General features: G+C 43.7%; 1 protein-coding gene across 6 annotated transcripts in view; it reads right to left on the bottom strand.

Moving 5' to 3' along the window:
- nfix (nuclear factor I/X (CCAAT-binding transcription factor)) overlaps positions 1 to 27851 on the bottom strand; it is a 138506-nt gene that overhangs the window by 39900 nt on the left and 70755 nt on the right. For 4 of the 6 annotated variants that reach the window (XM_012953147.2, XM_031897662.1, XM_031897661.1 and 1 more), the window contains one exon: positions 25400 to 25931. In XM_012953147.2, the coding sequence (XP_012808601.2) occupies positions 25400 to 25931 (532 nt within the window). 6 annotated transcript variants of the gene reach the window in all.

A 27851-nucleotide genomic window follows, 5' to 3' on the forward strand; every position in this document is an offset into this window, starting at 1 on the left:
CTCTGTATATTAGAGTGTAAGCTCTGCAGGGCAGGATTCCCTTCTCCCAATGGTTCCCTCTCCCTGTATTGTATCTGTGCCCCTCTGTATATTAGAGTGTAAGCTCTGCAGGGCAGGATTCCCTTCTCCCAATGGTTCCCTCTCCCTGTATTGTATCTGTGTCCCTCTGTATATTAGAGTGTAAGCTCTGCAGGGCAGGATTCCCTTCTCCCAATGGTTCCCTCTCCCTGTATTGTATCTGTGTCCCTCTGTATATTAGAGTGTAAGCTCTGCAGGGCAGGATTCCCTTCTCCCAATGGTTCCCTCTCCCTGTATTGTATCTGTGTCCCTCTGTATATTAGAGTGTAAGCTCTGCAGGGCAGGATTCCCTTCTCCCAATGGTTCCCTCTCCCTGTATTGTATCTGTGTCCCTCTGTATATTAGAGTGTAAGCTCTGCAGGGCAGGATTCCCTTCTCCCAATGGTTCCCTCTCCCTGTATTGTATCTGTGTCCCTCTGTATATTAGAGTGTAAGCTCTGCAGGGCAGGATTCCCTTCTCCCAATGGTTCCCTCTCCCTGTAGTGTATCTGTGCCCCTCTGTACATACACACACAGAGAGAAGTTGCCGGCTAGCAGCGGTTAGAGTGAATGTAGTGGCTGGAAGCGCAGGGCAGAGGAGGGAGCGCAGGCGAGAGAGGAGAATGGCTCAGACCAACCACCTGCAGAGAGGGAGGAGACCAACAGCAGCCTGGGGCCATGTTGATACAGATTAGTGCAAGAGTGGCAAGGGTCAACGAGACAATAATTGGGAGGTCGTGACACCAATAACACGGCACGTGTCAGTGTCAAGGAGGGGCAAAGCACTTACAGGCACGCACAGGCAGGCAGCTACACCACCGGCACAGAGGCGCAGAACACAGTCACACTATAAGAACTATGGGATTAGTCATTACAATGTAAAGAAAATACACAATATTCACCTCAGTTAAATCAGAGATTGCTATTAATGACTATTCTCACCATCAATAATCATATTGTTAATTCTACATTTAATCCTGTTGCTCCTAAATCAGACTTGATCCAATAACATAACAGGTTCTGATCAGTTAATCGCATTTTAATGCTGATTACGCACGAAATGCATTAGGCCAAACTTTATTGGGTCAGAATCTAGAACATCTACAGGAAGTTCAATACGAACTGTGTTGTTAATGTTTCATTCATGGATGTATGGGTTATCTATTATTATAGGGTTAATTGCACTTACACTTATGTCGGACCCTAGTTTGCTAAGTGCTATGCTGGGCCAGAACTAGGGGTAAGTAGTGTATGAAATCAGTGGCGACAGGGTCAGAGGGGTTTTCAAGAGGCCGGCAGTGGGGGAAGACTGGGTACAGAGCCTTCAGTGCTAACAGAACTTGGCCTGTCACTGGTGCTAGGCCCGAACTGACAATCTGTGGGTTCAGGCAAATGCCAGAGGGGCTGCTGTAAGGTGCCATAGACACTCACTATTTATTGGGCCTATGGGGGGCTGTTTGGGCCTCTGTGTACTGAAAATCAGGCCCGGACTGGCAATCTGTGGGTTCAGGCAAATGCCAGAGGGGCTGCTGTAAGGTGCCATAGACACTCACTATTTATTGGGCCTATGGGGGGCTGTTTGGGCCTCTGTGTACTGAAAATCAGGCCCGGACTGGCAATCTGTGGGTTCAGGCAAATGCCAGAGGGGCTGCTGTAAGGTGCCATAAACACTCACTATTTATTGGGCTGCTGGGGGGCTGTTTGGGCCTCTGTGTACTGAAAATCAGGCCCGGACTGGCAATCTGTGGGTTCAGGCAAATGCCAGAGGGGCTGCTGTAAGATGCCATAGACACTCACTATTTATTGGGCCTATGGGGGGGCTGTTTGGGCCTCTGTGTACTGAAAATCAGGCCCAGACTGGCAATCTGTGGGTTCAGGCAAATGCCAGAGGGGCTGCTGTAAGGTGCCATAGACACTCACTATTTATTGGGCTGCTGGGGGGCTGTTTGGGCCTCTGTGTACTGAAAATCAGGCCCAGACTGGCAATCTGTGGGTTCAGGCAAATGCCAGAGGGCTGCTGTAAGGTGCCATAGACACTCACTATTTATTGGGCTGCTGGGGGGCTGTTTGGGCCTCTGTGTACTGAAAATCAGGCCCAGACTGGCAATCTGTGGGTTCAGGCAAATGCCAGAGGGCTGCTGTAAGGTGCCATAGACACTCACTATTTATTGGGCTGCTGGGGGGCTGTTTGGGCCTCTGTGTACTGAAAATCAGGCCCAGACTGGCAATCTGTGGGTTCAGGCAAATGCCAGAGGGCTGCTGTAAGGTGCCATAGACACTCACTATTTATTGGGCTGCTGGGGGGCTGTTTGGGCCTCTGTGTACTGAAAATCAGGCCCGGACTGGCAATCTGTGGGTTCAGGCAAATGCCAGAGGGGCTGCTGTAAGGTGCCATAGACACTCACTATTTATTGGGCCTATGGGGGGAGCTGTTTGGGCCTCTGTGTACTGAAAATCAGGCCCAGACTGGCAATCTGTGGGTTCAGGCAAATGCCAGAGGGCTGCTGTAAGGTGCCATAGACACTCACTATTTATTGGGCTGCTGGGGGGCTGTTTGGGCCTCTGTGTACTGAAAATCAGGCCCGGACTGGCAATCTGTGGGTTCAGGCAAATGCCAGAGGGGCTGCTGTAAGGTGCCATAGACACTCACTATTTATTGGGCCTATGGGGGGCTGTTTGGGCCTCTGTGTACTGAAAATCAGGCCCAGACTGGCAAGCAAGGTAAGCAAAAGCAAGGGTTGGATTTTGGAAATATCTTATTATTAATAAATGTTGGTGTCCTACCCTACCTCTAAAGTGAGACCTACCCAATAAACATATAACGGCAATAAAGAACCTCACTGATCCCAGGATGTATCCCTTCCTCTTTCTGATCCTTGTCTTTTCCCCTTTCCTGGGACACCTTCCTTCTAAGGATGATAAATGGCTCCATTCAGAGTCATTTACCAAAGAAAAACAGAGTTTAATTGAGGCATGCAGTGTTAACCCAACACCAGGAAGTTTAATCAACGTCAGACAGTAGCAGGAAGTCCAAAGAGCTCAGGCCTCACAGGTACCATATGACTGGGAGAGATTAAGAACCTTTAAAGGGAAACTATACCCCTGAACATGTCATTTGTTTCATATGAATAAAGCCTTTCTATGAGAAATATATTTTTATAACAGTATGAAAAAATGTCCAGACTGAAACACTGCCATTTTAAATACAGAGGTCCATCCCTCAGTAGGGTTGCCCCCTGGCCGGTATCATTGATGCTTCAAGCATGTAATTAATAGGTAAATTACATTAAAACAGGGGTGGGCGAACTACGGCCCGCGGGCCACGTCCAGCCCGTTGGTCTTTTTAATCCAGCCTGCCGACTCTTATCACGTGAGACTTGGCATCTAGGGACTGACAAGCGGAAACCAAGTAACGCTGGCCCGGCCATAAGTCAATATGGCCCCTGAGCCAAAATCTTTGCCCACCCCTGCATTAAAATATAGTAAGCCCGGTATTTTTATTCAAAAAAAGTGGTAATCCTATCCCTGAGGCTGGTATAGGGCTAGGGTTGCCACCTTTCTGGGCTCCTTACTCTGGGCAGGGGTTGGGCAGCGACATCACAGGAGCGGGGCAAGGGTGGTGATGTCACAGAGGCGGAGGGGAGGGGCAGGGTTGGTGAAATCACAGGGACGTGGAGATCAGCGATTGGTCGAACAATCTCAGAGAGAGATGCCTGATTTTGCTAATTTGGAAAACTGTGCAGACACTTTGGACCCAGACAGCCCTCCCGCAAACCAGGCTGGGTCAAACCCAGACAGGTGGCAATCCTATATGAGGCACTGATTACATCAGCCAATGAATGGACAGGGCTGTATGTTTCCCTCATACACTTCTTCCTGTTTCGATCAGAACTTCCATTATTTCCTGTCAGGTGATCAGTGAGTCACACACAGAACAACACAAAATGGTGGATATAGATAGTTTGTATATGCCAAACTAATAAGGTTCTTCAATAGGTCACTTATTAGGATATTAATTATCAATTGAATATGTTTTTACAACTGACTTGGCCCAATACAGAACTGAACTGTAATTTGCAAAATAAAATGTAAAAAATCAACTGTAAAAAAACAAAAATACTTTCAGTTGTTTAGATCTTAAAGGTACTTGACTAACAATTTGATCAGTCATATTGTAAAGAATCCCACAGCCAAAATGCCCTGTCCTGCCAGCAGTCACTTCCCTCGCATTACAAAGGAAAATGTCCTATTAGTGGTAGGAAAGTGGTAGGAAAGTGCTATCCCGTTTTGACAAGGCAAGCAAAATGGCAGCTCCTACTCACCAGGAATGTTTAGATAGGGAATAATATTTTTTTTGGATAGCCAACAGACCTTCTAAAATTGCAGAAATACCAGGATACTGATATTTTTAGCCTACACAAACCCATCATCCCAGTAACCAGCTAAAATCTCAGTTTCAGGAGCAGCAAGCCACTGCCTAATGGCCTACAGCTGTCATGTACCTGCCAGTCCTTTATCCTTTTGTTCAACTGAGCAGCAACGTGCTTTACCGCAAAGCTGCAAAGCCTGTGGTTTAGCTAAGGACAAACATACGTAGCCCTGATATTACGTAGAGGGTTCAGATTCCAGCTAAGCCATGTCACTGGGACAGTTAAAGCAGCACAAGAGAGGACGGAAAGGGCAGGCATGAAATGAGACCTGTTCTATAAGCAGAAGGGGGGTTGGATTAAAGACACAGGGAGTTTATATAAAGTGTTGAAAAGAGACGGCAAACAGAAGAGGGGATCACAAGGGGGGAGCAGAGTGGATGCTGGGAAGTTGTAAAGGAATAAGATTAGAAGGAGCTGAGAGTCAGAGAGTCAAAAGGAAACTAGGAGAGAGATCTGTGAATAAACAGCCTGGGGACAGAGAGAAAAATAAAGACAAAAATGGAAAGGCTAGTGATGGATGAAGAGTAAATCATACAAACAAGCGCATAAAGAGAAGGCTAAAGAATGAATGCAGGAAAGCAAAAAAAAAAAAAAAAAAAGTGCAGAAAGGGTTAATTTGTGAATAAACACTGGTACTGGCTGCACAATGCTCCTCTGTGCTCTGTCCTCCTCCATATACCTCTGTCCTCCTATAGCTCTCCCCTGCCAGAGCAAACACTCCCAGGGTAAACAACACAGCACAAATGTTAGGTACAGGTGCAGGCGATTGTCCTTGCTTGAACCCTAACCAGCTAGCCCCCGAGTTTATTATTGCCCCTGTAACTCCTTAATTCAGTAACCCCGCCCCCGAGTTTATTATTGCCCCTGTAACTCCTTAATTCAGTAACCCAGCCCCCGAGTTTCTTATTGCCCCTGTAACTCCTTAATTCAGTAACCCCGCCCCTGAGTTTCTTATTGCCCCTGTAACTCCTTATTCCAGTAACCCCGCCCCTGAGCGCCTTATTGCCCCTGTAACTCCTTATTCCAGTAACCCCGCCCCTGAGTGCCTTATTGCCCCTGTAACTCCTTAATTCAGTAACCCAGCCCCTGAGTTTCTTATTGCCCCTGTAACTCCTTTTTCCAGTAACCCCGCCCCCGAGTTTCTTATTGCCCCTGTAACTTCTTATTCCAGTAACTCCGCCCCTGAGTTTCTCATTGCCCCTGTAACTCCTTATTCCAGTAACCCCGCCCCTGAGTGCCTTATTGTCCCAGTAACTCCTTATTCCAGTAACCCCACCCCTGAGTGCCTTATTGCCCCTGTAACTCCTTATTCCGGTAACCCCGCCCCTGAGCGCCTTATTGTCCCTGTAACTCCTTATTCCAGTAACCCCGCCCCTGAGTGCCTTATTGTCCCTGTAACTCCTTATTCCGGTAACCCCGCCCCTGAGTGCCTTATTGTCCCCGTAACTCCTTATTCCGGTAACCCCGCCCCTGAGTGCCTTATTGTCCCCGTAACCCCTTATTCCAGTAACCCCGCCCCTGAGCGCCTTATTGTCTCTGTAACTCCTTATTCCAGTAACCCCGCCCCTGAGTGCCTTATTGTCCCTGTAACTCCTTATTCCAGTAACCCCGCCCCTGAGTGCCTTATTGTCCCTGTAACTCCTTATTCCAGTAACCCCGCCCCTGAGTGCCTTATTGTCCCTGTAACTCCTTATTCCAGTAACCCCGCCCCTGAGTGCCTTATTGTCCCTGTAACTCCTTATTCCAGTAACCCCGCCCCTGAGTGCCTTATTGTCCCTATAACTCTTTATTCCAGTATACCGGCCTTGAATAGATTATTGTCAAACAGGGGATTAGCATTTTCAGACAGAAATGTCATTCTCAAAACATACACCTACAAAAAATTGTTTTGTTTTGTTAGTCCTGGTTTCCATTGTCACTGCTCCTCCTAGAAGCCACTGGATAAGATGCGGCCAAAAAATGATGTCCACTGACTCCACTGTGCTGCCCAACATTTTATGCCCTTTTGGGAACAAAATGGCAGGGGGCCCCGTTCAGGTATGTTGGTTGCTTTATCAATCAGGCAGATATGAAAATTCCATTTGAGGATGCACCATGTTGAGTAGAACATAAGGCATCGTCCAATGAGCAAGTGAAGAGGAACTGCTTCTCCTTTTCACTTCCTGCAGTTGCGACTGGCCGAGCCGTAGGCCCAAATTAATGGAACAAAATAAAAGTCTTTTGTACTACAGGCCGATCAATTGAATAACACTGAGTTTCAGCCAGTGTATTGTGCCCTTAAGGGCATCATTTTCGATTTGTCCAAATACCAAATCCTTCACTGAACTTCCAGCCTGAATATTAAACCAAACCCTAATTTTCATATTCAAATCTAATAAAAAATAACAGCATCACCTGAACAAAGAAACACTTGACCTTCCGTCACATGATTTTTTAGAATTAGGAAAAACTGCTGAGATTTTTGGCCAAATCCTAGATTTCTAGTTATAGAAATAGTTTGGTTGCTTGGGCATTGGATTAGCTACAAGGAAAATAATTAACAAATAAAACTTTATTTACAATTGAACTGCTGCCGATAATAACGCTGAAACCTTCCAGAAAGAGAATCCACAGACAGCCCTGCACTGGACTCACCGAAGCACAAAATGGCAAACGTGCGGTTGCCCGTGCCCGAGCCCTGACCTATGTATTAATGGAATTGTGTGCCATGCTTTGATATCCCCAAGGAACGTGACAGGACTTGAACAGTTTTGTAGAGAAGAATGGTCAAATATTGACACATCTAGGTGTGCAGAGCTAGCAAGGCCCATGCCAACAAACTGCCACGTGTAACTGCTGCCAACGGTGCTTCCACTCGATATGAAAGGGGGAGGAACACTGCTCTGGGCATTGCTGCTCACAGATTCACACTGTTCTTGGGACTTTTTTTTTTTTTTTTTTTTCAAATTAAGCACTGTGCTATCCCAAGCATTTTTCCAATTTATTGTCCCAACTGACTTCCTAGTTATTACACCCCTGGCCTGAACTCTTACACCCCCCACCAGTTATACCACGGATACATCCCAATATCAGGCTTCTCTCAACACACCCCTCCCAGCCAGTAATTGGCCCTTCCTAGGGTTGCCACCTTTCCTCAATCTTTTTACCGGCCAGAGCAGAGGTGGGTCCAAAAGGGGGAGGGGGTCCAGTGATATTAAAGGAACAGTTCTGTGTATAAATGAAACTGGGCAAAATAGACAGACTGCACAAAATAAGAAAAAATTCTAATGTAGTTAGTTAGGTAAAAATGTAATCTATAAAGACTGGAGTGGGCAGATGTCTAACATAATAGCCAGAACACTACTTCCTGCTTTTAACTCTCTAACCTCTTAGTTAGTCAGAGACTTTAGGGGGGGACATGTGACATAACTAATCCGTTTGTGAGCTGGCAGGTCAGTATCAAAAGCAAACTAACTGAACATTTATGTCCCATGTGGCCCCCCTCAAGTCACTGACTGGTTACGACAACTTAGAGAGCTGAAAGCAGGAGGTAGTGTTCCCTTTATGGGCAGAGCTGTGACGTAAATGGGGGCAGCATGACTTTGATGGGCTCTATATAAGGGGAAATATTGAGTGAGACAAACTAGAAAGGGAGCTGGGAGAGGGGAGAGATGGCGGCTTGGGGGCGGATTAAAAAGGCCCGCCTGTAGAGCTCCAGTTATTTTATTTACTAGACAGGCTTGTGATTGGCCGAGCATGCATGCATATTTAATAGTTTTCATTTTGGGGAAAAAATGAAACCAAAAAATAAATACAAAAGCAACTTGAAAATGGAATTTCTGGAATGGAGTCTTTACCCTCCTTGTATTATTTTCACAATAAAATATTTTCCCATAAAATCCTGGTCAGTGGAAAACAGGGCAACATATGAAATAAATAGGCAATTTCACTGGAATCCACACAATTCATCCAAAAAACATAGTGCCAACGTGACGACCCCGGGCCTGGGGAATAGTCAGAAATACACATGGCACCACATGATAATGCTGCCACCCCGGCCATTACAGAGGCATGTTTTTATCATACTAGAGCAGGTTTTTCCTGTAGCCAAAGGGAGTCCATGTTTGTCAGAGAGGAGCCAATAATTATCTTGGGGGGTTTCATGAGATTGAAGCTCCTCTGATCCCAACACTCTGATCAACGCTTGCTGGTGGTGTTACAATAAGGCACCACCCCCTGGAAAATATTTGGAGGGGCCCAGCGCGCCTGCAGACCCTTCCCGCCCCCTTCTGTCCATGTCCCGTGGTCTGGGACCTCCCTGCCCCTCCCCCGCGGGGTCTGCTTGCAATAATAATACTAACAAATATCACGTGCACCCAATAACACACTAAGAATACATGCAGTGACTCGACCATTTAATCTCACTTGCACCATGTAGCGCACAATGCTTGTAATGATTATAGACAACAACAAGAGATCCTCTGCACTCACCCTTTATCAATATATATAGGACATTTCTTAGTAGCTTAATGCACAGAATGTCTTAATGTCCTATATATATTGATAAAGGGTGAGTGCAGAGGATCTCTTGTTGTTGTCTATATGTATTTTGTGGTCACAACCTCATTGCACCCCCGCCTAATGGTTTAAAATTTAGTGGTTGAGCACAACTTTCCCCTTGTAATGATTAGTTCACCAAAAGATCACATGAACCATATAGTTCACCAACAATGCCTCTAACGATTATACGACTACACAGTGTGCAATAAAAGCCCCCTTGCACCCAGCAGTATAGAAGCAAAGCTGGTAATGATGTAATTGCACTGTATATTTTACTACCAATACCGCCTGCACCATATAGCATACCAACAATATAGATATGGGATCCGTTATCCAGAGACCCCCAAATCTCAGGAAAGCCATCTCCCATAGACTCTGTTATAAGCAAATAATTCTTCTTTTTAAACTTGATTTTCCGTGTTTTTGTTGTAATAAAACAGAACCTTGTACTTGATCCCAACTAAGATATAATTACCCCTTATTGGAGGCAGAACAGCCCTATTGGGTTTATTTAATGGTTAAATGATTCCCTTTTCTCTGTAATAATAAAACAGTACCTGTACTAGATCCCAACTAAGATATAATTACCCCTTATTGGGGGCAGAACAATCCTATTGGGTTTATTTAATGGTTAAATGATTCCCTTTTCTCTGTAATAATAAAACAGTACCTGTACTAGATCCCAACTAAGATATAATTACCCCTTATTGGGGCAGAACAGCCCTATTGGGTTTATTTAATGGTTAAATAATTCCCTTTTCTCTGTAATAATAAAACAGTACCTGTACTAGATCCCAACTAAGATATAATTACCCGTTATTGGGGGCAGAACAATCCTATTGGGTTTATTTAATGGTTAAATGATTCCCTTTTCTCTGTAATAATAAAACAGTACCTGTACTTGATCCCAACTAAGATATAATTACCCCTTATTGGGGCAGAACAGCCCTATTGGGTTTATTTAATGGTTAAATGATTCCCTTTTCTCTGTAATAATAAAACAGTACCTGTACTTGATCCCAACTAAGATATAATTACCCCTTATTGGGGCAGAACAGCCCTATTGGGTTTATTTAATGGTTAAATGATTCCCTTTTCTCTGTAATAATAAAACAGTACCTGTACTTGATCCCAACTAAGATATAATTACCCCTTATTGGGGGCAGAACAATCCTATTGGGTTTATTTATTGTTTAAATGATTTTTTTTTAAAGACTAATGGTATGGGGATTTAAATTACAGAAAGACCCCTTTTCCGGAAACCCCAGGTCCCAGACATTCTGGATAACAGGTCCCATACCTGTACCACCAAATAGCACTAGCACTCTAAAGTGCTTAACTTTCATAATTTTGTCCATCAACAACACCTCATTAAATATCATTTGTAACTTATAGCACTCTGACAATATTTAGGCAGCTGAATGTCTCACACACAATGAAACACTCACGTGCACTCTACAGCACTCGCATGCACTATATAGCACACTTACAATGATCAGACTGCCACATCAGAAGCAATAACTGCAGTGACTTGCAGTGCACAGAGCACTAATAACTTTAACAGCAGAAAGAGAGTCCCTGTTGGGTGCATTGTGGATCTGTACATATTAGTTTAGCATTCCAGCGGTACAAAATATCATGGAGAGGGTAGGTCACTCAACTCCACTCTTTTTTTTCAGCACAAACATTAGCAAACAATCCACACTGTAATTGTTTCTGAGAGCCTTATGAACCTAGCGATAAGTCAATTCTCAATGAGGAAATCTGTAAAAGGTCTAAATACCGGCCTTGTTCTTGGCTAAACACCATTGTCCCATGACTCTCTCCCAATAATGAAGTGAGCTTTGATACTGGCAGCAGCGAATACAAAAGAAACACTTGAGTAAATGAGAAATACAAAGTCTTTTGAAAGCAGGTTCTTCAACATTCCGCCGTGTTTAGGCTCCGTTGCCCAATATTTTGACTCATGTGGCTAAAGGGAGAGATGGTTAAAGAGGGTGGATGGTGGGAGCTACAGTTGGCCATACATTCCCGGATTTGGTCAGGCAGATTGGCTGATTTCAACCACACAGCCTGACAGTCTGGGCTGGGGAGGGAGGTCCCATGTTGGTGGCTCCATGGGGCTTTAGCAGATAAAGTCTAGAAAAGGCTTCTGTCAATCAAATAAGACAGAGTGGCTATCGATTCATACAGTAAGGTTGAAGACACACTGAGCTACTAGTGGCTGCTACTTTTTCATAGCTACTAGACCCCAGAAAATCCCCCGCCTTAGACAATACTGAGAAATGTCTCTTCTAAAGCACATGTAGAGACAGTTATCAGTAAATGATCAGCATTGTCTGTTTCTGTAGCTGTGACAAGTAGCTGCTACTAGTAGCTCTGTGTGTCTTCACCCTAAAGGTGGCCACACTTAAGGTCCCCATACATGTGAAGATTTGCTCGCTTGGCGAGGTTGCGAAGCGTGCGGATCTTCACCTGATATTCCCACCTACGGGTGGGCAATATCCGGGAATGTGTAGGCTAATTCAATAGTTTGGCCCTGGGGCCAAACAATCGAATTATAACGAAGGGTATAGGCACAGTCGGTTCGGGGACTGTATCAATGAGCTGATGCGGTCCCCGATCCGACTAGATTTTTTAACCTGCCCGATCGATATCTGGCCAATTTCAGGCCAGATATCGGTTGGGTATGGCCGTCGTTTCTTCCCCTACACGGGCCGATAAGCTGCGAAATCGGTCCAAGGGACTAATATCGACAGCTACAATCGACCCGTGTATGGGGATCTTTAAGCTGCAGATTAGAGTCCTTCAGATCAATTCGGTAGCTTATCTGCCCATGTATGGGGACCCCTGATGGGCCTCCCTGACTGATATCTGGCCAAAAATTGACCAGATATCCATTAGGCTCATTGATGCAATCCTCAGTCCGACGGCTTTTATATCCATCAATTTAGTAACCCCAATATCGCCCACCTCAGATGAGCATATTGGGAGAAAGATCTACTCGTTTGGCGACCTCAACGTGAATGGCCACCTTAAATTGTATGGTATATGGTCATTCAGTCAGCCAATTGGTTGGCTTTGGTGCAGGCTCGGTCACTGTATGGAGACATTTAGCAAGATTCTTGGTGTATATACCATGGTAGAGCGGCTCAGTATATCAAATAGGGGCAGCTGCCAGTAAAAGCTTGTACTCGTTGCCTTGGACTTCTTACCGCTTTAACGAGACGACAAAGGAGTCGTACAACTGTTAATCGGCTTGTGCCAAATACAATTCTTCATTGTGAGCACACAGTGCCATCAGCTAGAGTGCACCAGGAAGCTCGCAGATAGGGACTGGGCTGAGTTTACTTTGGTAGAGTAGACGTTAACATTTAGATTAATGAAAGCAAACGAGTTAATGACTAAGTAGTTGCTATGGGTTACAGTGGGCCATTGTTGCGTGTAATCCTGTAGAAGTCCTTTCTTACTGTGGCTAAGTGTATGGCTCTAACACAGGACGCAATGTGCCCTGCCCTCAAGGAATCACTTCTATGTTGGCCGCTATTTAAAAAGATGCTTGTCATGTCGAAATTTATCCTTTTTAAATATTTCTATTTAAAGGAAAACTATACCCCCCCCCCAAAGAATGTAGGTCTCTATAAAAATATTGCATAAACAGCTCATATGTAAACCCTGCTTCTTCTAAATAAACCATTTTCATATAAATCTACTTTTTAGCAATATGTGCCACTGAGTGATTCTGAATTGATAGCTGGCATTTAAGTACTAAGGGCCGCCCCCTGGGATCAAAGGATTTATAGTGCACACAAACAAGCCAAGGCACACATACATGCTAGGCCCCATCAGCCAATGAATGGACAGAGTTCTGCCTTTTGCTCCCACACTTCTTCCTGTTACAGTTAGAGCTGCATCACTTCCTGTCAGCTGATCTCTGAGGGAGCACACAGCCCATAACAAAATGGCGGCTCAAGGGAAAGGATGTAAAAGGGCAATATTTACTCTTATAAATATATATTTCAGTTTGGTATTTCACTAAATGTGATATAAATTATCTGTTGGTTAAGCATTCATTCTGGTGGTAAAGTTTTCCTTTAATTTAATGCACTTCTAATTTGCCCTGGGCAGCAACAAATCAACATTCCCCTTCTATAGTATGAACAGTGGTTCTTTTTACTTGGCTCAATAAATGAACCACATCAGGGTTTAGCACAGTTCTGGGTAGTTCCCATGTGATTCCAATTTGCCCTATTGAAATAATTCATACCAACCAATCAGAACTTGGTTTTGAATAGAAGACAACAAAGGCCACAAAAAAATTTAGGCTGCCAATTTGAGCACCGCAACCGCAGTCGCCAAACTGAAATCCTGGTGTTGCTTTTTGTTGGAAAAGTCACCATACTGGAATTCTCTTTTCAAGATGGAGCAACACGATCTTGCCTCCATTTATAACATTCAACATGGCGGGCATGAACTAGTAGCAGCATGTAATGAACATACATACGCAAAGTTGGACTTGGGTGTGGCCCAACAGGACCACTACCCCAGGTTGCCCCCACACCCCTTCTGGGGCTGCTGCCCACAGCCAGTCCCCTCCAACCTCATGCCCACATTATACCTACTTTTGCCCCGATTGGGGGAGGGCAGCGTAGGAGTGACTGGGGAGGGCAGACGGGGATCAGGTCTGGGTCAGCCAGCCCAGTTCGACCCTGTACATACGTTGTGTCGAACAATGGGAACGGAGGCAAGACCAGTACTAGGGTTGCCACCTATCCGGTTTTGACCCAGACAGCCCCGTTTTCATGAGGGTTGTCCGGGTCAATACTGCCTGCCTGGTTTTCCAAATTTAAAAAATCTGGGCAGGACTCTATGAGACTGACGTGTCGATCGGCCAATCGCTAAGACCCTGTGACATCACGACCCACCCACGTGACGTCACTGTCCCGCCCAGTGATGTCACACCCCACCCCCCTGCCCAGAGATATAAACAATGAAAGGTGGCAACCCTACACAGTACCCAAGCTGTACCCATCATACACTGGCACCTCCTTAAGATTTTGGCCTTTCGCCGTCCTTAGCTACCAACTAAGCCTATAATTGCCATTAGTTAAGGAACAATCCAGGCCTGGTTTTGCCAAGCCCTATAAAGTGGAATACAAGTGCTCCAATTTCCCAGCAGGAGATAATTATCCCATTCATTACACAGAGTAGTTTTATGTCTCTAGTTCTAATGTCGGAAGGTGTTGATTCAATTAGTCGGAATAAAGAATAGATTGGCTCCGAGCGAGATATCACTGTTATTATCACTTATTCATTTAGCCGCAAAGTGTAAAAATTCAACTTCGTTAGGGGGAAAAAAAACATTTGAATGTCTGGATATGGGCAAAGGGCACGCATTACCAGATACAGGCATAAAATGGGTCTATACATTCCTCCATTGCAGCATAACTTGCACGTCATGGGTGGGTTGGGAGCAGGAAGGGGGGGGCACCTATGCAGCTCCTCCCCCTCATGAATACAAGGCTGCTGAATGCCAGTGGCACTATATTCATGGAGGTGGGGACTACTAAGGCCACTATATCATGAATATGTCTCGATCGATGCAGAATTTCAATACATAAAACTGATTATCAGTACAAGGCTTGGGGGACCAGGGGGAGACCTAAAACAGCCGAGCAGTGAATACTGAACCCTTTACATACATTCTGAAGCTAAAATGGGTGAATGGCCCCTTTCTGGGCACAGGATTGTGTTCAGTGGGGAGATCATAAAATGGCCTGACTGATTCCATAACCCACACACTGCCAAATATCAGTCCCAAAAATGAGCATAAGATGTACTAAGCACAATTCAGCAGGAACAGCCCCCTAAGATTGCTCATAGCCTGTACAGAGAGATACCATAAAACTATGGCACATAGGGATTCCCCTGTACTAAGCACAATTCAGCAGGAACAGCCCCCTAAGATTGCTCATAGCCTGTACAGAGAGATACCATAAAACTATGGCACATAGGGATTCCCCTGTACTAAGCACAATTCAGCAGGAACAGCCCCCTAAGTTTGCTCATAGCCTGTACAGAGAGATACCATAAAACTATGGCACATAGGGATTCCCCTGTACTAAGCACAATTCAGCAGGAACAGCCCCCTAAGATTGCTCATAGCCTGTACAGAGAGATACCATAACACTATGGCAGCATAGGGATTCCCCTGTACTAAGCACAATTCAGCAGGAACAGCCCCCTAAGTTTGCTCATAGCCTGTACAGAGAGATACCATAACACTATGGCACATAGGGATTCCCCTGTACTAAGCACAATTCAGCAGGAACAGCCCCCTAAGGTTGCTCATAGCCTGTACAGAGAGATACCATAAAACTATGGCAGCATAGGGATTCCCCTGTACTAAGCACAATTCAGCAGGAACAGCCCCCTAAGTTTGCTCATAGCATGTACAGAGAGATACCATAAAACTATGGCACATAGGGATTCCCCTGTACTAAGCACAATTCAGCAGGAACAGCCCCCTAAGTTTGCTCATAGCCTGTACAGAGAGATACCATAAAACTATGGCAGCATAGGGATTCCCCTGTACTAAGCACAATTCAGCAGGAACAGCCCCCTAAGTTTGCTCATAGCCTGTACAGAGAGATACCATAAAACTATGGCACATAGGGATTCCCCTGTACTAAGCACAATTCAGCAGGAACAGCCCCCTAAGTTTGCTCATAAGCGTATAAGCATATTTGCGTATGAAGAATAGGAAGCAGGGGCCCCCTAAAGATTGTGCAGGCCACACACTGTTTACACAGTATAATTTCTAATAAAATATTTGAATGGAAGGGCTGTAATTCCCCACTGTGATGTCTTCTACTGAAGTTGATGTTTAGCAACAGCTCGGGGACTATAAATTGGACAGACACACAGACATAGAAACCAGGCCTTGCTCCATTGCCATTGCTAATCTAGGCTCTGTTTCCAAAATTTCCAGTACTTGTCTGAGCCATAAGCCCAGTGGCAATAAAGTAAAACAGACAGCTACATCCCCAGCTGCAGCCATATTTCTCCCCAAGGTAGAACTACGGCAGGCTATTAGCCCTGGGCACCAGTGGCCACACAGGAGTTAAGCTGTGTAGACTTGGGCAGAATTGTCTGTTCAACTTCATCACCATGGGGGCCATTTGGCTATAGACATGATCGGCCAAACTACCCAGAACATGCCCAGAAGAGGATTTTAAGCAGTTGCCCAAATGACCAGATGAGGCGAGAGGCCCATCCAGTGAAAAACTGTTTAAATAGTGATCACTGCCAGCGCATACAAGGAGAATCTGTGTGACTGGGCAGAGATTCCAATCGGACCTAATAAACTAAATGGCTCTAACCCACAACCATCCATTAGACAGAGTCACGGATACATACAGATATGGGGAATGTTTGCGCTAGCCCAATAGTCCACAGCAACCAATCAAATGTTAGCTTTCATTATAGTAAGAGCTGAAGACAAGTAAAAGCTAACTGCTGGTTGGTTGTCGAACACCCAGTAATGTGAGTCTAGCTCTACGGGCCTGGGTGTAAAATGAGCCCTACTGCCCAACTTCCTTCCCAATACTGAGTAAACAAAGCCAAAAAGCACGTTGCAGCATCCCCCCAAGCATTCCTATTTCTTTTCTTGCAAACAACAGCAGTTCTACTTTGCTTTATGACAGGGATTTTAAATACAGGCTAAAGATCACTGATATCCCCAAAGGCTACCCTGAGATGCTGTGAGCTGTAGTTTAACAACAGCTGGAGAAACACATGCTGGAATCTTTGTCTTATCTTGGAGCCCCATTACCCAGGGGCCCATTAATAACTCAGGCCCTGGACATTAGAGAATTCCCTCCAAGGGGTTTAGCAATATGGCCATATAGGAAACCCACAGACGGTATGTTTGGCTCAATGTACCCCACTCCATAAACAATGAACCGGAGATTCATTTTGCAGGGTCTGCCTGGAGTGAGGGGATTAATTCTGGGATGTATCAGGGAATCACAGAGAATGGGACAGAGGTATAACCCGCGAGACCCCAATATGTCTCCTCCCCCACACTCCCAGGCCTCTCCTTTGCTCTGTCCTCTACTCCCCGCACCCCTCCCCAAGAAGGGAGCCTTGCCAGCGTCCCCATCCTCAGTCCCCAGCGTCTGTTCCATCGCAGATGTCTCCGTGAGAGGAAATTCAGCTGCTCCCCTGTTTATTTGGCAAGAGAAAAGTTGGAACGAAGAGAATAAAAACAGGAGGGAGGAGAGGAGTCACAGCTTTACTGCCAGCAACCCCCACCAACCCCCCGACCAAATAGGACTAGGGGGACACTATGACACGGCAAAGCAAAGGTTATTGAAAATGGAGTCTGTCTGCTTCATTTAGCACTGTTGTAGTGACAGGAAGCTTAGGAAAAATGGAGTCTGCCCCTCCCACTGCAGGGTGATACAGTGACACAGACAGGAGGGAGCTATGGGACACGGAGTCTGCCCCTCCCACTGCAGGGTGATACAGTGACACAGACAGGAGGGAGCTATGGGACATGGAGTCTGTCCCTCCCACTGCAGGGTGATACAGTGACACAGACAGGAGGGGGCTATGGGACATGGAGTCTGCCCCTCCCACTGCAGGGTGATACAGTGACACAGACAGGAGGGGGCTATGGGACATGGAGTCTGCCCCTCCCACTGCAGGGTGATACAGTGACACAGACAGGAGGGGGCTATGGGACACGGAGTCTGCCCCTCCCACTGCAGGGTGATACAGTGACACAGACAGGAGGGGGCTATGGGACACGGAGTCTGCCCCTCCCACTGCAGGGTGATACAGTGACACAGACAGGAGGGGGCTATGGGACATGGAGTCTGTCCCTCCCACTGCAGGGTGATACAGTGATACAGACAGGAGGGGGCTATGGGACACGGAGTCTGCCCCTCCCACTGCAGGGTGATACAGTGACACAGACAGGAGGGGGCTATGGGACACGGAGTCTGCCCCTCCCACTGCAGGGTGATACAGTGACACAGACAGGAGGGGGCTATGGGACATGGAGTCTGCCCCTCCCACTGCAGGGTGATACAGTGACACAGACAGGAGGGGGCTATGGGACATGGAGTCTGTCCCTCCCACTGCAGGGTGATACAGTGATACAGACAGGAGGGGGCTATGGGACACGGAGTCTGTCCCTCCTACTTCAGGGTGATACAGTGACACAGACAGAAGGGAGCTATGGGACACGGAGTCTGCCCCTCCCACTGCAGGGTGATACAGTGACACAGACAGGAAGGAGCTATGGGACACAGAGTCTGTCCCTCCCACTGCAGGGTGATACAGTGACACAGACAGGAGGGGGCTATGGGACACAGAGTCTGCCCCTCCCACTGCAGGGTGATACAGTGACACAGACAGGAAGGAGCTATGGGACACGGAGTCTGTCCCTCCCACTGCAGGGTGATACAGTGACACAGACAGGAGGGAGCTATGGAACATCTTGGCTGCCCACAATGCACTGCTTCAGGAAACACGTCTGACAATTTCAAACAAACAAATGACAGTTTATTTAGCCTCTCACAGTTTCAAAATGTCAGAAGCTAAACACCTAAGCCCTGGAAGGCCTGACCTTAGTCCACACAGTGGCTTTAGTATAAACAATTTGTTCTAGTATGTGCTCCGATATATACATTTATTTTGGAAGGGAGACACCATAATTGAAAAACAGAGTTTATATTTTTGTCAGAATACAGCATGTAATGTTTAGTAGATTAAAGCAGCTTTAGAAAAAGCTGAGAAAACTTGTCCTGCTTTATGGCTGAGATTCTAGCTATCTGTATAACAGAGCATTCTGTCGCAGTGGCACAGATCCTATCTGATCCCCCCATTGTAAGCAGCAGTCCTGCCCTGCTTTATGGCTGAGATTCTAGCTATCTGTATAACAGAGCATTCTGTCACAGTGGCACAGATCCTATTTGATCCCCCCCATTGTAAGCAGCAGTCCTGCCCTGCTTTATGGCTGAGATTCTAGCTATCTGTATAACAGAGCATTCTGTCACAGTGGCACAGATCCTATCTGATCCCCCCCATTGTAAGCAGCAGTCCTGCCCTGCTTTATGGCTGAGATTCTAGCTATCTGTATAACAGAGCATTCTGTCACAGTGGCACAGATCCTATCTGATCCCCCCCATTGTAAGCAGCAGTCCTGCCCTGCTTTATGGCTGAGATTCTAGCTATCTGTATAACAGAGCATTCTGTCACAGTGGCACAGATCCCTATTGTAAGCAGCAGTCCTGCCCTGCTTTATGGCTGAGATTCTAGCTATCTTTAAACTGGGTATTTTGTATTTTTAATGCTTTTGAATTATTTAATATTTTGCCCTGCGGCTATTTATTTTGGAATTTAAACCAGTCAGTGGTAAAAAATGCAGGCAATCTTGGAATATCAATATGTACAGGTGGGCATATTAGAGATGTCGACTAACCCCATGCCTTCAGGGTGATAATGATCCAATCCTGGTGTTATTGAGATGTTATTTCATGTTACCGTATCACCCTAATGACATGGGGTTAGTTTTTGACTCTGCATTTTGGATTATATCCATTATACTGCCTGAGCCGTCTGGACAAGTATGGCCCCTTGGGGTTGGATCTTAGTTCTGTCCAAACAGAAAATCTAATAGGATGATGGCCCATTCCAGATGCGGACATGAGACATCCGGGTTATCAGTCAGAATGAACGGGGGACAATGCCATCTGCGAAAATGACCAAAGTCAGCCATGGGCCAATCGATTGTAGGCATGAACCGAATTTTGGGATTTGGCCAAACCCAAATCTTATCTAAGGGGCGTATTTATTATGTATTATTATATTATTATTATGTATTTATTATGTATTAAGTATTATTATTATTGTGTAAAACTAATTCGCCGAAAAAACGGAGTAAAAAGCTGTGTAAAATAAATGGAAAAGATCGCTGTTTGAATGCTGGATATTACGCTGTTTATTTCCATAAGTTCCGGTGGAAGAAAAAACACGTAAAAAATTACGACATTTTACACCGTTTTTACATGGCGAAGCCTGCCGATGTGTGGCGAATTTTCTGCCCGTTTTTTACACAGCATAATAAATATGCCCCTAAATGTTTGGGATGTGACCAGTGCTTGGTCATACAGAACCCTTAGGGGCAGCTTTACTATCATTTGAATGTTGGGGCGATCTGTATTTTTTAAATCCAAGATCCGATTATGGGAAAAAAAAGAAAGCAATGGCGAGAAAACACGAGTGAGATAAAGATCGTTTTTTGGTTTTCTTATCCTCCTTCCAAGTTTTAGGTGAAAGCACTGGACAGCTGAAACGTTTTTTTGTTTCATTTTAACTCAAATGTACTTGGCCAAATCAGTAAATGATGGACTCCATGCATCCCTACATAGCTGTCAAGATGGCCTATGTATGGCGCCCTCAGGTTCATGTTACATTAGGCGCTTTCGTTCCATAGAGTTGTCTTGCTTCCAATCACCTCCCACTGCAGACAATGGGCATTGCCACGAGTATGGCGCATACGTACAAATGCCGCCCAAGAATGTGGCCATGTACATTTTCAGAGGACACACAGTTGTGGTTGATTCCTTGATGGAAAGCCACTTAGGACAATATGGGGCAGATTTATCCAAGTTTGGACCGGGAATCCAACAGTTGAATATATCATTTTTTTAAAAAATAAAAATCTACGTAAAATTCATCAAACAGCCCCCATTATATTGCTTCTACAAGCCAGTTTGACCTTTTGATATTTAGCCCCGTCCAGTCCTTTCTCTTACAGGGGCTGGTCTGACACCTCATTTGTTTGACAGATACCGACAGAATGAGCTTGGCGAGAGGATCGATCAGAATAAGATTGACTGGATCACTGTGGATCCAACTCAATTCAATAACATTAGTTTGGATTTAATAATAGGTAGTTACGGATTGGTCAGCCTATAACGATTATTAGTAAATCTGCAATGGCAAATTCTAGTAGTGCGTATGCCATTTTGGCTTCACCTACTTGGGCCTCTCTGCCTGTGTGATTGCTGCCCGCCGGGTAGTTGGAACAGGGGGTACATTCTTCGTTAGTAATCGTGATGCAACCTGCACGGTTCCAGGGCAAGACGCGGCCTGCATTCCTTTGCTCCATCCAAGTTTGCCAGCGCTCTGCCGATGTTAATGAAAATTATACCCCCTGTGCCAGGCAACTTCCAAGCCACCACCACATGAAAGAAATTGGGCTGAACCATATAAAAATATTATTCCCCCTTCACTTTGTCTCTACTTACTATCTACAGCTACGTTATCTCATATATTATCATGTTACACATGCTCTGTGCACGGGGCCCGGGTCTCTCATTGTCCGTCCTTTTATGCCAATGGCACACAGTGCTTTTGGTCCAACCTATTATCATCAGTCTCTGCCATTGGCCGAGCATTCATATGAGCGGAAAGACGGGGAAACGCCACACTTCCACCCAGGATCAAAATGGCCCTGCTGACACTGCCCATACTACAAACCGGAGAGATACAAAGCAATGCAGCTTTTTGGGAGGCAGTTGTAGAGAGGGGCCCCTGAATGATGCAAACTTTCCTAAATAAGTCATTCCCCATAGGTTATGGTGCACCTATACTGATTTTGTCCAGGGGCCCAGTACTGCATATGACTGCACATACAAATGGAGTCACATTTGCTGCAAACTTACTGTAAATTCATGTATTAACGCATGCCAGGTCAATAATGTCTATACTGTATTTACTACGTATTATCTGACACTTTCCCAATGAAATCAAGGTTATGGCATTCCAGTATTTTCAGTTATGCTTCCTACATTATAACTATAAGAGCAAACTTATATAAATTAATATATTATATTAAATATACACTCACTAGATATAAAAATATAATAGTATTTTATATATATATATATATATATATATATATATATATATACACAGGTATGGAACCTATTATCCAAAATGCGCAGGAACTCTGAATATGAGATCATGCTGCAATTTGGATCTCCATACATTAAGTCTGCTAAAAATAATTTTAACATTAATTAAACCCATTAGGATTGTATTGCCTCTAATTAGAATTAATTATATCTTAGTTGGGATCAAGTACAGGTACTGGTTTATTATTACAGAGAAAAGGGAATCATTTAACCATGAAATAAACCCAATAGGGCTGTTCTGCCCCCAATAAGGGGTAATTATATCTTAGTTGGGATCAAGTACAGGTACTGTTTTATTATTACAGAGAAAAGGGAATCATTTAACCATTAAATAAACCCAATAGGGCTGTTCTGCCCCCAATAAGGGGTAATTATATCTTAGTTGGGATCAAGTACAGGTACTGTTTTATTATTACAGAGAAAAGGGAATCATTTAACCATGAAATAAACCCAATAGGGCTGTTCTGCCCCCAATAAGGGGTAATTATATCTTAGTTGGGATCAAGTACAGGTACTGTTTTATTATTACAGAGAAAAGGGAATCATTTAACCATTAAATAAACCCAATAGGGCTGTTCTGCCCCCAATAAGGGGTAATTATATCTTATTTGGGATCAAGTACAGGTACTGTTTTATTATTACAGAGAAAAGGGAATCATTTAACCATGAAATAAACCCAATAGGACTGTTCTGCCCCCAATAAGGGGTAATTATATCTTAGTTGGGATCAAGTACAGGTACTGTTTTATTATTACAGAGAAAAAGGGAATCATTTTTAAAAATTAGAATTACTTGATTAAAACTATTTCCAGTAATTCGGAGCTTTCTGAAAATGGGGTTCCCCCATGACAGATCTTATATCTGTATATAGAAATATTAAGGTAACTTTTCAAAAAATGTCCTAGATATTAATTAGGGTGGACACAACACACACTTCCATCCTCCCTACCTAAACTCCCAGTCTCAGTTCCAATCTCTAATTTGTCTCAAAAGAGGGGGAAAAAAATGGATTTCCTGACTCCAAAACAGCAATCCCTGGATTCTCACTGTCCTAACGGGAACAGCCTTTTATTTCTGTTCTTCAGCAGTCTCAAGTTATTATTATATACAGTATTATGAGTGTTCTCCCTAATGATTTATTCTAATTTTTCCACTATAAAAATATTTATTCCATTATTCTGGAACCAACAGCACCGGGTATACTTGCAGCGCCAGTGTTTGTGTATAGATCATAAATAATGCTAAATCTATGCCACGGGGGAGATATAAAAATAAATATGACTTTTCTCTGTTATTTCTTTGGTGAGGCTGCAGTCTCCCTAAATGTCCCACTTGCTTTTCCATAGGATTTATTATCTCAAATCAGAGACAGGGATTTTGTGTTTTTTTTTAAGTTTGCAAACTGTACACATCTGTTTTGAGTGTTCTTAGTGGGGAAATAAAGCCGTATTTTAATTAAAGACTCACTCTGCTCCCGCACCACATGTTCTGCATGGAAAAAAAAAAAGTTTAATTTTTTTCTTTAGGAAAATGAATCATGTCTAAAAATGGAGAAGTTAAAAAAAAAAAAATAGCAAAAAATGAAATAAAAAGAGGGAAATTAAAATGCAATGCTTATAACGAGTATTCCGAAATTCTTCTCCTTTATAACTCATGTATGGGCTATATTCATAGGAACTTTATTGCAACTGGATAATACATTTAAAGTTCTAATTGATCTGTATTTAGGAACAGAGGTTGAAAATACATTTCAAACATTTCAAAATATTTCATTTCCAGGTATAAATCTTTCCCTCTCGTCTTCATACCTAGAACTCTCATAAAAAGTACCTGAACAATGACGTGTCATTAGAGCTAAATGGTTGCACGCGTCTGTACAGAGCAGAGGCATTTCATGTGTCACTTTCTGGCTGACCCTAATGGCCACTCTTCCTAGAGATATCGGTAGAATATCTGTAAACTTTTTAATACATTCCCTAAAAATATTTACATTTCTTGGGGAAAAGAACTGCATGAAATTGCAATGCAAATGTAACAAGTGTTCTATTTCATTTACTATTTCTGACATTTTATATACAGTTACTTAATAATTTTGTATTTTGTATAATATGCAGGTATGGGACCTGTTATCCAAAATGCCAGGGACATGGGGTTTTCCGGACAAGGGGTCTTTCCATAATTTGAATCCTTCTTACCTTAAGGCTACTAAAAAAAAAAATCATTTAAACATTAAATAAACCAAATAGGATTTTTCTACCTATAATATAAAAATAATTATATCTTAAAATTATAGAGAAAAAGTAAACCAGTTTTAAAAATGTGAATTATCTGATTAAAATGGAGTGGGGGAGATAGTCTTCCCATAATTCAGAGCTTTTTGGATAATGGGTTTCTGGATAATAGATTCCATACCTGTACATTCTTTAATATGAAAATGTGCGTTATCTTATATCCCAGATGCTCATGCTAGCGCAGTGTCTGTCTATCTATCTATCTATCTATTTATCATCTATCTATCTATCTATCATCTATTTATCTATCATATATCTCTCTATCATCTATCTATCTATCATCTATCTATCTATCTATCTATCATCTATCTATCAATCTATCATCTATCTATCTATCAATCATCTATCTATCTATCATCTATCTATCTATCTATCTATCTATCATCTATCTCTCTATCATCTATCTATCTAATATCTATCTATCTATCTATCATCTATCTATCTATCTATCTATCTATCTATCTATCTATCATCTATCTATTTAGATTAGGTAGCTATCTAGATTAGATAGATAAATAGATAGATAAATTGATAGATAGATAGATGATAGATAGATAGAGAGATAGACACTAGGCTAGCATGGGATATAAGCTAAGGCACATTTTCTTATTAATCCCTTATCATTTTCAGAACTCAAGAGAAAAGAACAAAATGGCGCATTAATATCATTACTATGACTAATAGTCATTTTGAGATTGTGTTGCGTATTCATGTACCATGACCTTTCGTGATAACAACAGGAAGGCCTTTGACGTGCTCAACACCTCTTCCAGGTTAAAGGCCACAGCAGATTTAAAAGTACATGGAAAAAGTCGGGGGCCTGAAGCCGCCAGAGTGACAGAGAAGGATATCCTGCATTTCAGGGGATGAGGAACAGTTGCTTTAGGGGCCATGTTTAATACAGTTAGCAGTAATATTGCAACTAGCTCTAGTGAAAAGAGGTAGTTACAACACGTTGTAGAGAAAGATAATTGCCTAGAAATTTGCTGGAGGGAGGCAAAATCTAAAGATAACAGTAAGGGAAGTGGCCTCTACAATACACTTTTCTGTCAATAAGATGAGTTATATAATAGAATGAGATAAGGCTTACCGGGTGTGTGGACGAAGAAGGCCAGGTAGAGGTCCAACTCTTTGATGGACACCCCAATGTGATGAGGCTGGACACACAACCCTGGGTTAGAGCATTGGGGTGACTTGTAGAGACGTTCCCCGTCGGTGCTCTCCAGCGGGATCCCCTTAAACAGGATGACCATCACCAGGTCCAACCTCCACACCTTGTCTGCCTGACGAAGGCAGTCAATCCTCCGGATCTTCCCTTTCTGGTCTGGGTTAGAGAGGACACAACATGGAGGCTTCTTGCCGGTGATAGTAAGGACAAAGTCCTCTCGGAACTCTGGCCGGATGTCCTTACGAAGCTTAGCCAACAGTCGAGACGCCCACTTCTGCTTGATCTCGGGCTTCTCTCCCAACAACTCATCCTTCACCGCCCTCTCCTCGTCCTTTGACATCCGCTTTTCGTGCTTCTTGAAATACTTGCGTTTCCTTGCTTGGAGGTTGAACCATGTGTACGAAAATGCGCGGACATGTGGGAGAAGAGCTTCGATGAAAGGGTGAAATTCATCCTGCAAACAAAAGCAATAAAATTTAGTAGAAAGAAAAAAAAAACAATGTTTTGTCTCCCTGAAAAACTGCAGAAAAAGGCAAATTAATAATTAAAAAACTGGTTTTTTTTTTTCTAAATTTTTGCTGTTTTTGTTGTAGAAATTGCCAATACTGTTGCCTAAATGTTCTCGAATAGGAAATTGTTTTATTCCTCTGTCAGGTGAAGGTGAAAAGGTATGAGAAGGATGCATGGTGTGTTATGAGGATGGCACAATGGAACAGGGAAGAGGCCAAACGATTACCATCTCTTGGTGTCATAGCGAACTGCCGGAGAAACTCAAAACCACCTAAATTCCAAGTTGAGCAGAATTATGGAGAGAGAAAGCGATTGATAGATGACCGAGAGACTGTCAGGGGGGGATAAGACAAGCAATTGAGCATATGTAGGGGTGAAAAGGGTGAGTTTACGTGGGACAGCCAATAAACGCTTCCCAAAATGTATATATTTACACGGGGATCAAAACAACACCCCAAAACACACACAAAGTTAGGGAAAGATAAAGTGGCCTCAAATCAAGAACAACTCATGGACGCAAGACCGCAGCAGGAAAAAAAGGAAAAAATATCATCTTGGATACAAATGGCATGGCGAGAAAATAGGGGGGGGGGGGGGGCGCGTCGTATCCTTGGGAATTTGGCAGACAATATTTTCAACCAAAAAAAAAGAGAAAGGAAAACAGGTAAACGAAAAGGAATAAGAGGAAGATGGGGTTTTTTTTTTCAGAAGGTTCGGAGCAGAAGGGAAAGCTGTTTTTTTTTTCTGTCCGCTTAAACTCTCTCTCTCTCGTTCCCTCTCTCCCCTGCTTTCACTCTCCGTGCTGAATTTGTGGCCAGCATCGATGCCAGGGAAAAGAGAGAGGAGGAAAAAAAAAAAAAAGATAGAGAGAGAGACTGATTCGAACAGTCCCACCTTTTTGGCAAAGTGAAATGAAGAAGCCAGCCAATGGCAGAGCAAAAGGGTGGGGAGTGAGAGAGAGAAAGAGAGAAGGGAGGAGGGGAGTTGGGAGAGAAAGAGAGAGAGAGCGTGAAAAAAAAAATATTGAAGACAGAAAAACGTTTTTGCCAAAACAGACAACTTAAAATAAAAAAATAAAGCATAGGCAAAAGTTTAATGCCTTCCTTTTCTCCAAATAATAACCCCCCCACGGTATTTTTTTTTCTTCTTTTCTTTCCTTTTTTTCCGCCTCTCTCGCATTCTCCCTATCCTTGTTTATTTTGGTTTCATTTTTATTTTTGATTTATTTTGCCACGCAGGTTTTGGCAGAGGAATTAAAACAGTCGCTCATGGCTGAGGCGAGGAAAAGAGGGGGGAGGAAAGCAGATGCCTGTTTGTCATTTGTTTTCCTCTCTTTCACTTTCTCCATTTTTTTTTTTTCCTCCTTGCGGCAAATATCTGAAAATAAAAATCGCCAAAAATAATTTTTTTTTTTCTTCTTCAGTTTCAAAAATGTAACCGGCCTCCTTCCCCTCCCCCCTTTGCCTATTAAAGTAAAATATAATTCTAAACAGTGACATGAATATTTTCCCCCCCTTTTTATCGTAGTGCTTTTGCTCTCTCTCCGCCACTGCTGTCTCGTTCCCTCGTTCACTGCGGTTTTGCTGGCACTGCCCGAAATATTCCAGCCAAGTCACACATTTTAAAGGTGCTGCTTTTCTGAGTAATTTTCTCTCTTTGCTATTTTCCCGCTTTCTTAAATCCCCTATACACTCATTCTTCCTAGTATCCCTTTCTTCATATTTAACTCTTTGAAGTCTGGCGTAAGTGAATGTGCGTGTCCTCAATATACCTTATTCGCTCCCCCCCCCCCAGCCCACGCCTTATTTACCCCTTATTTGCCTCATTTTCCTTTTTTTTCTGTTGTTTTCCATCGCTCAGGCAT

This window comes from Xenopus tropicalis, chromosome 3 (assembly GCF_000004195.4).
Source record: "Xenopus tropicalis strain Nigerian chromosome 3, UCB_Xtro_10.0, whole genome shotgun sequence".
Classification (NCBI taxonomy): Eukaryota; Metazoa; Chordata; class Amphibia; order Anura; family Pipidae; genus Xenopus; species Xenopus tropicalis.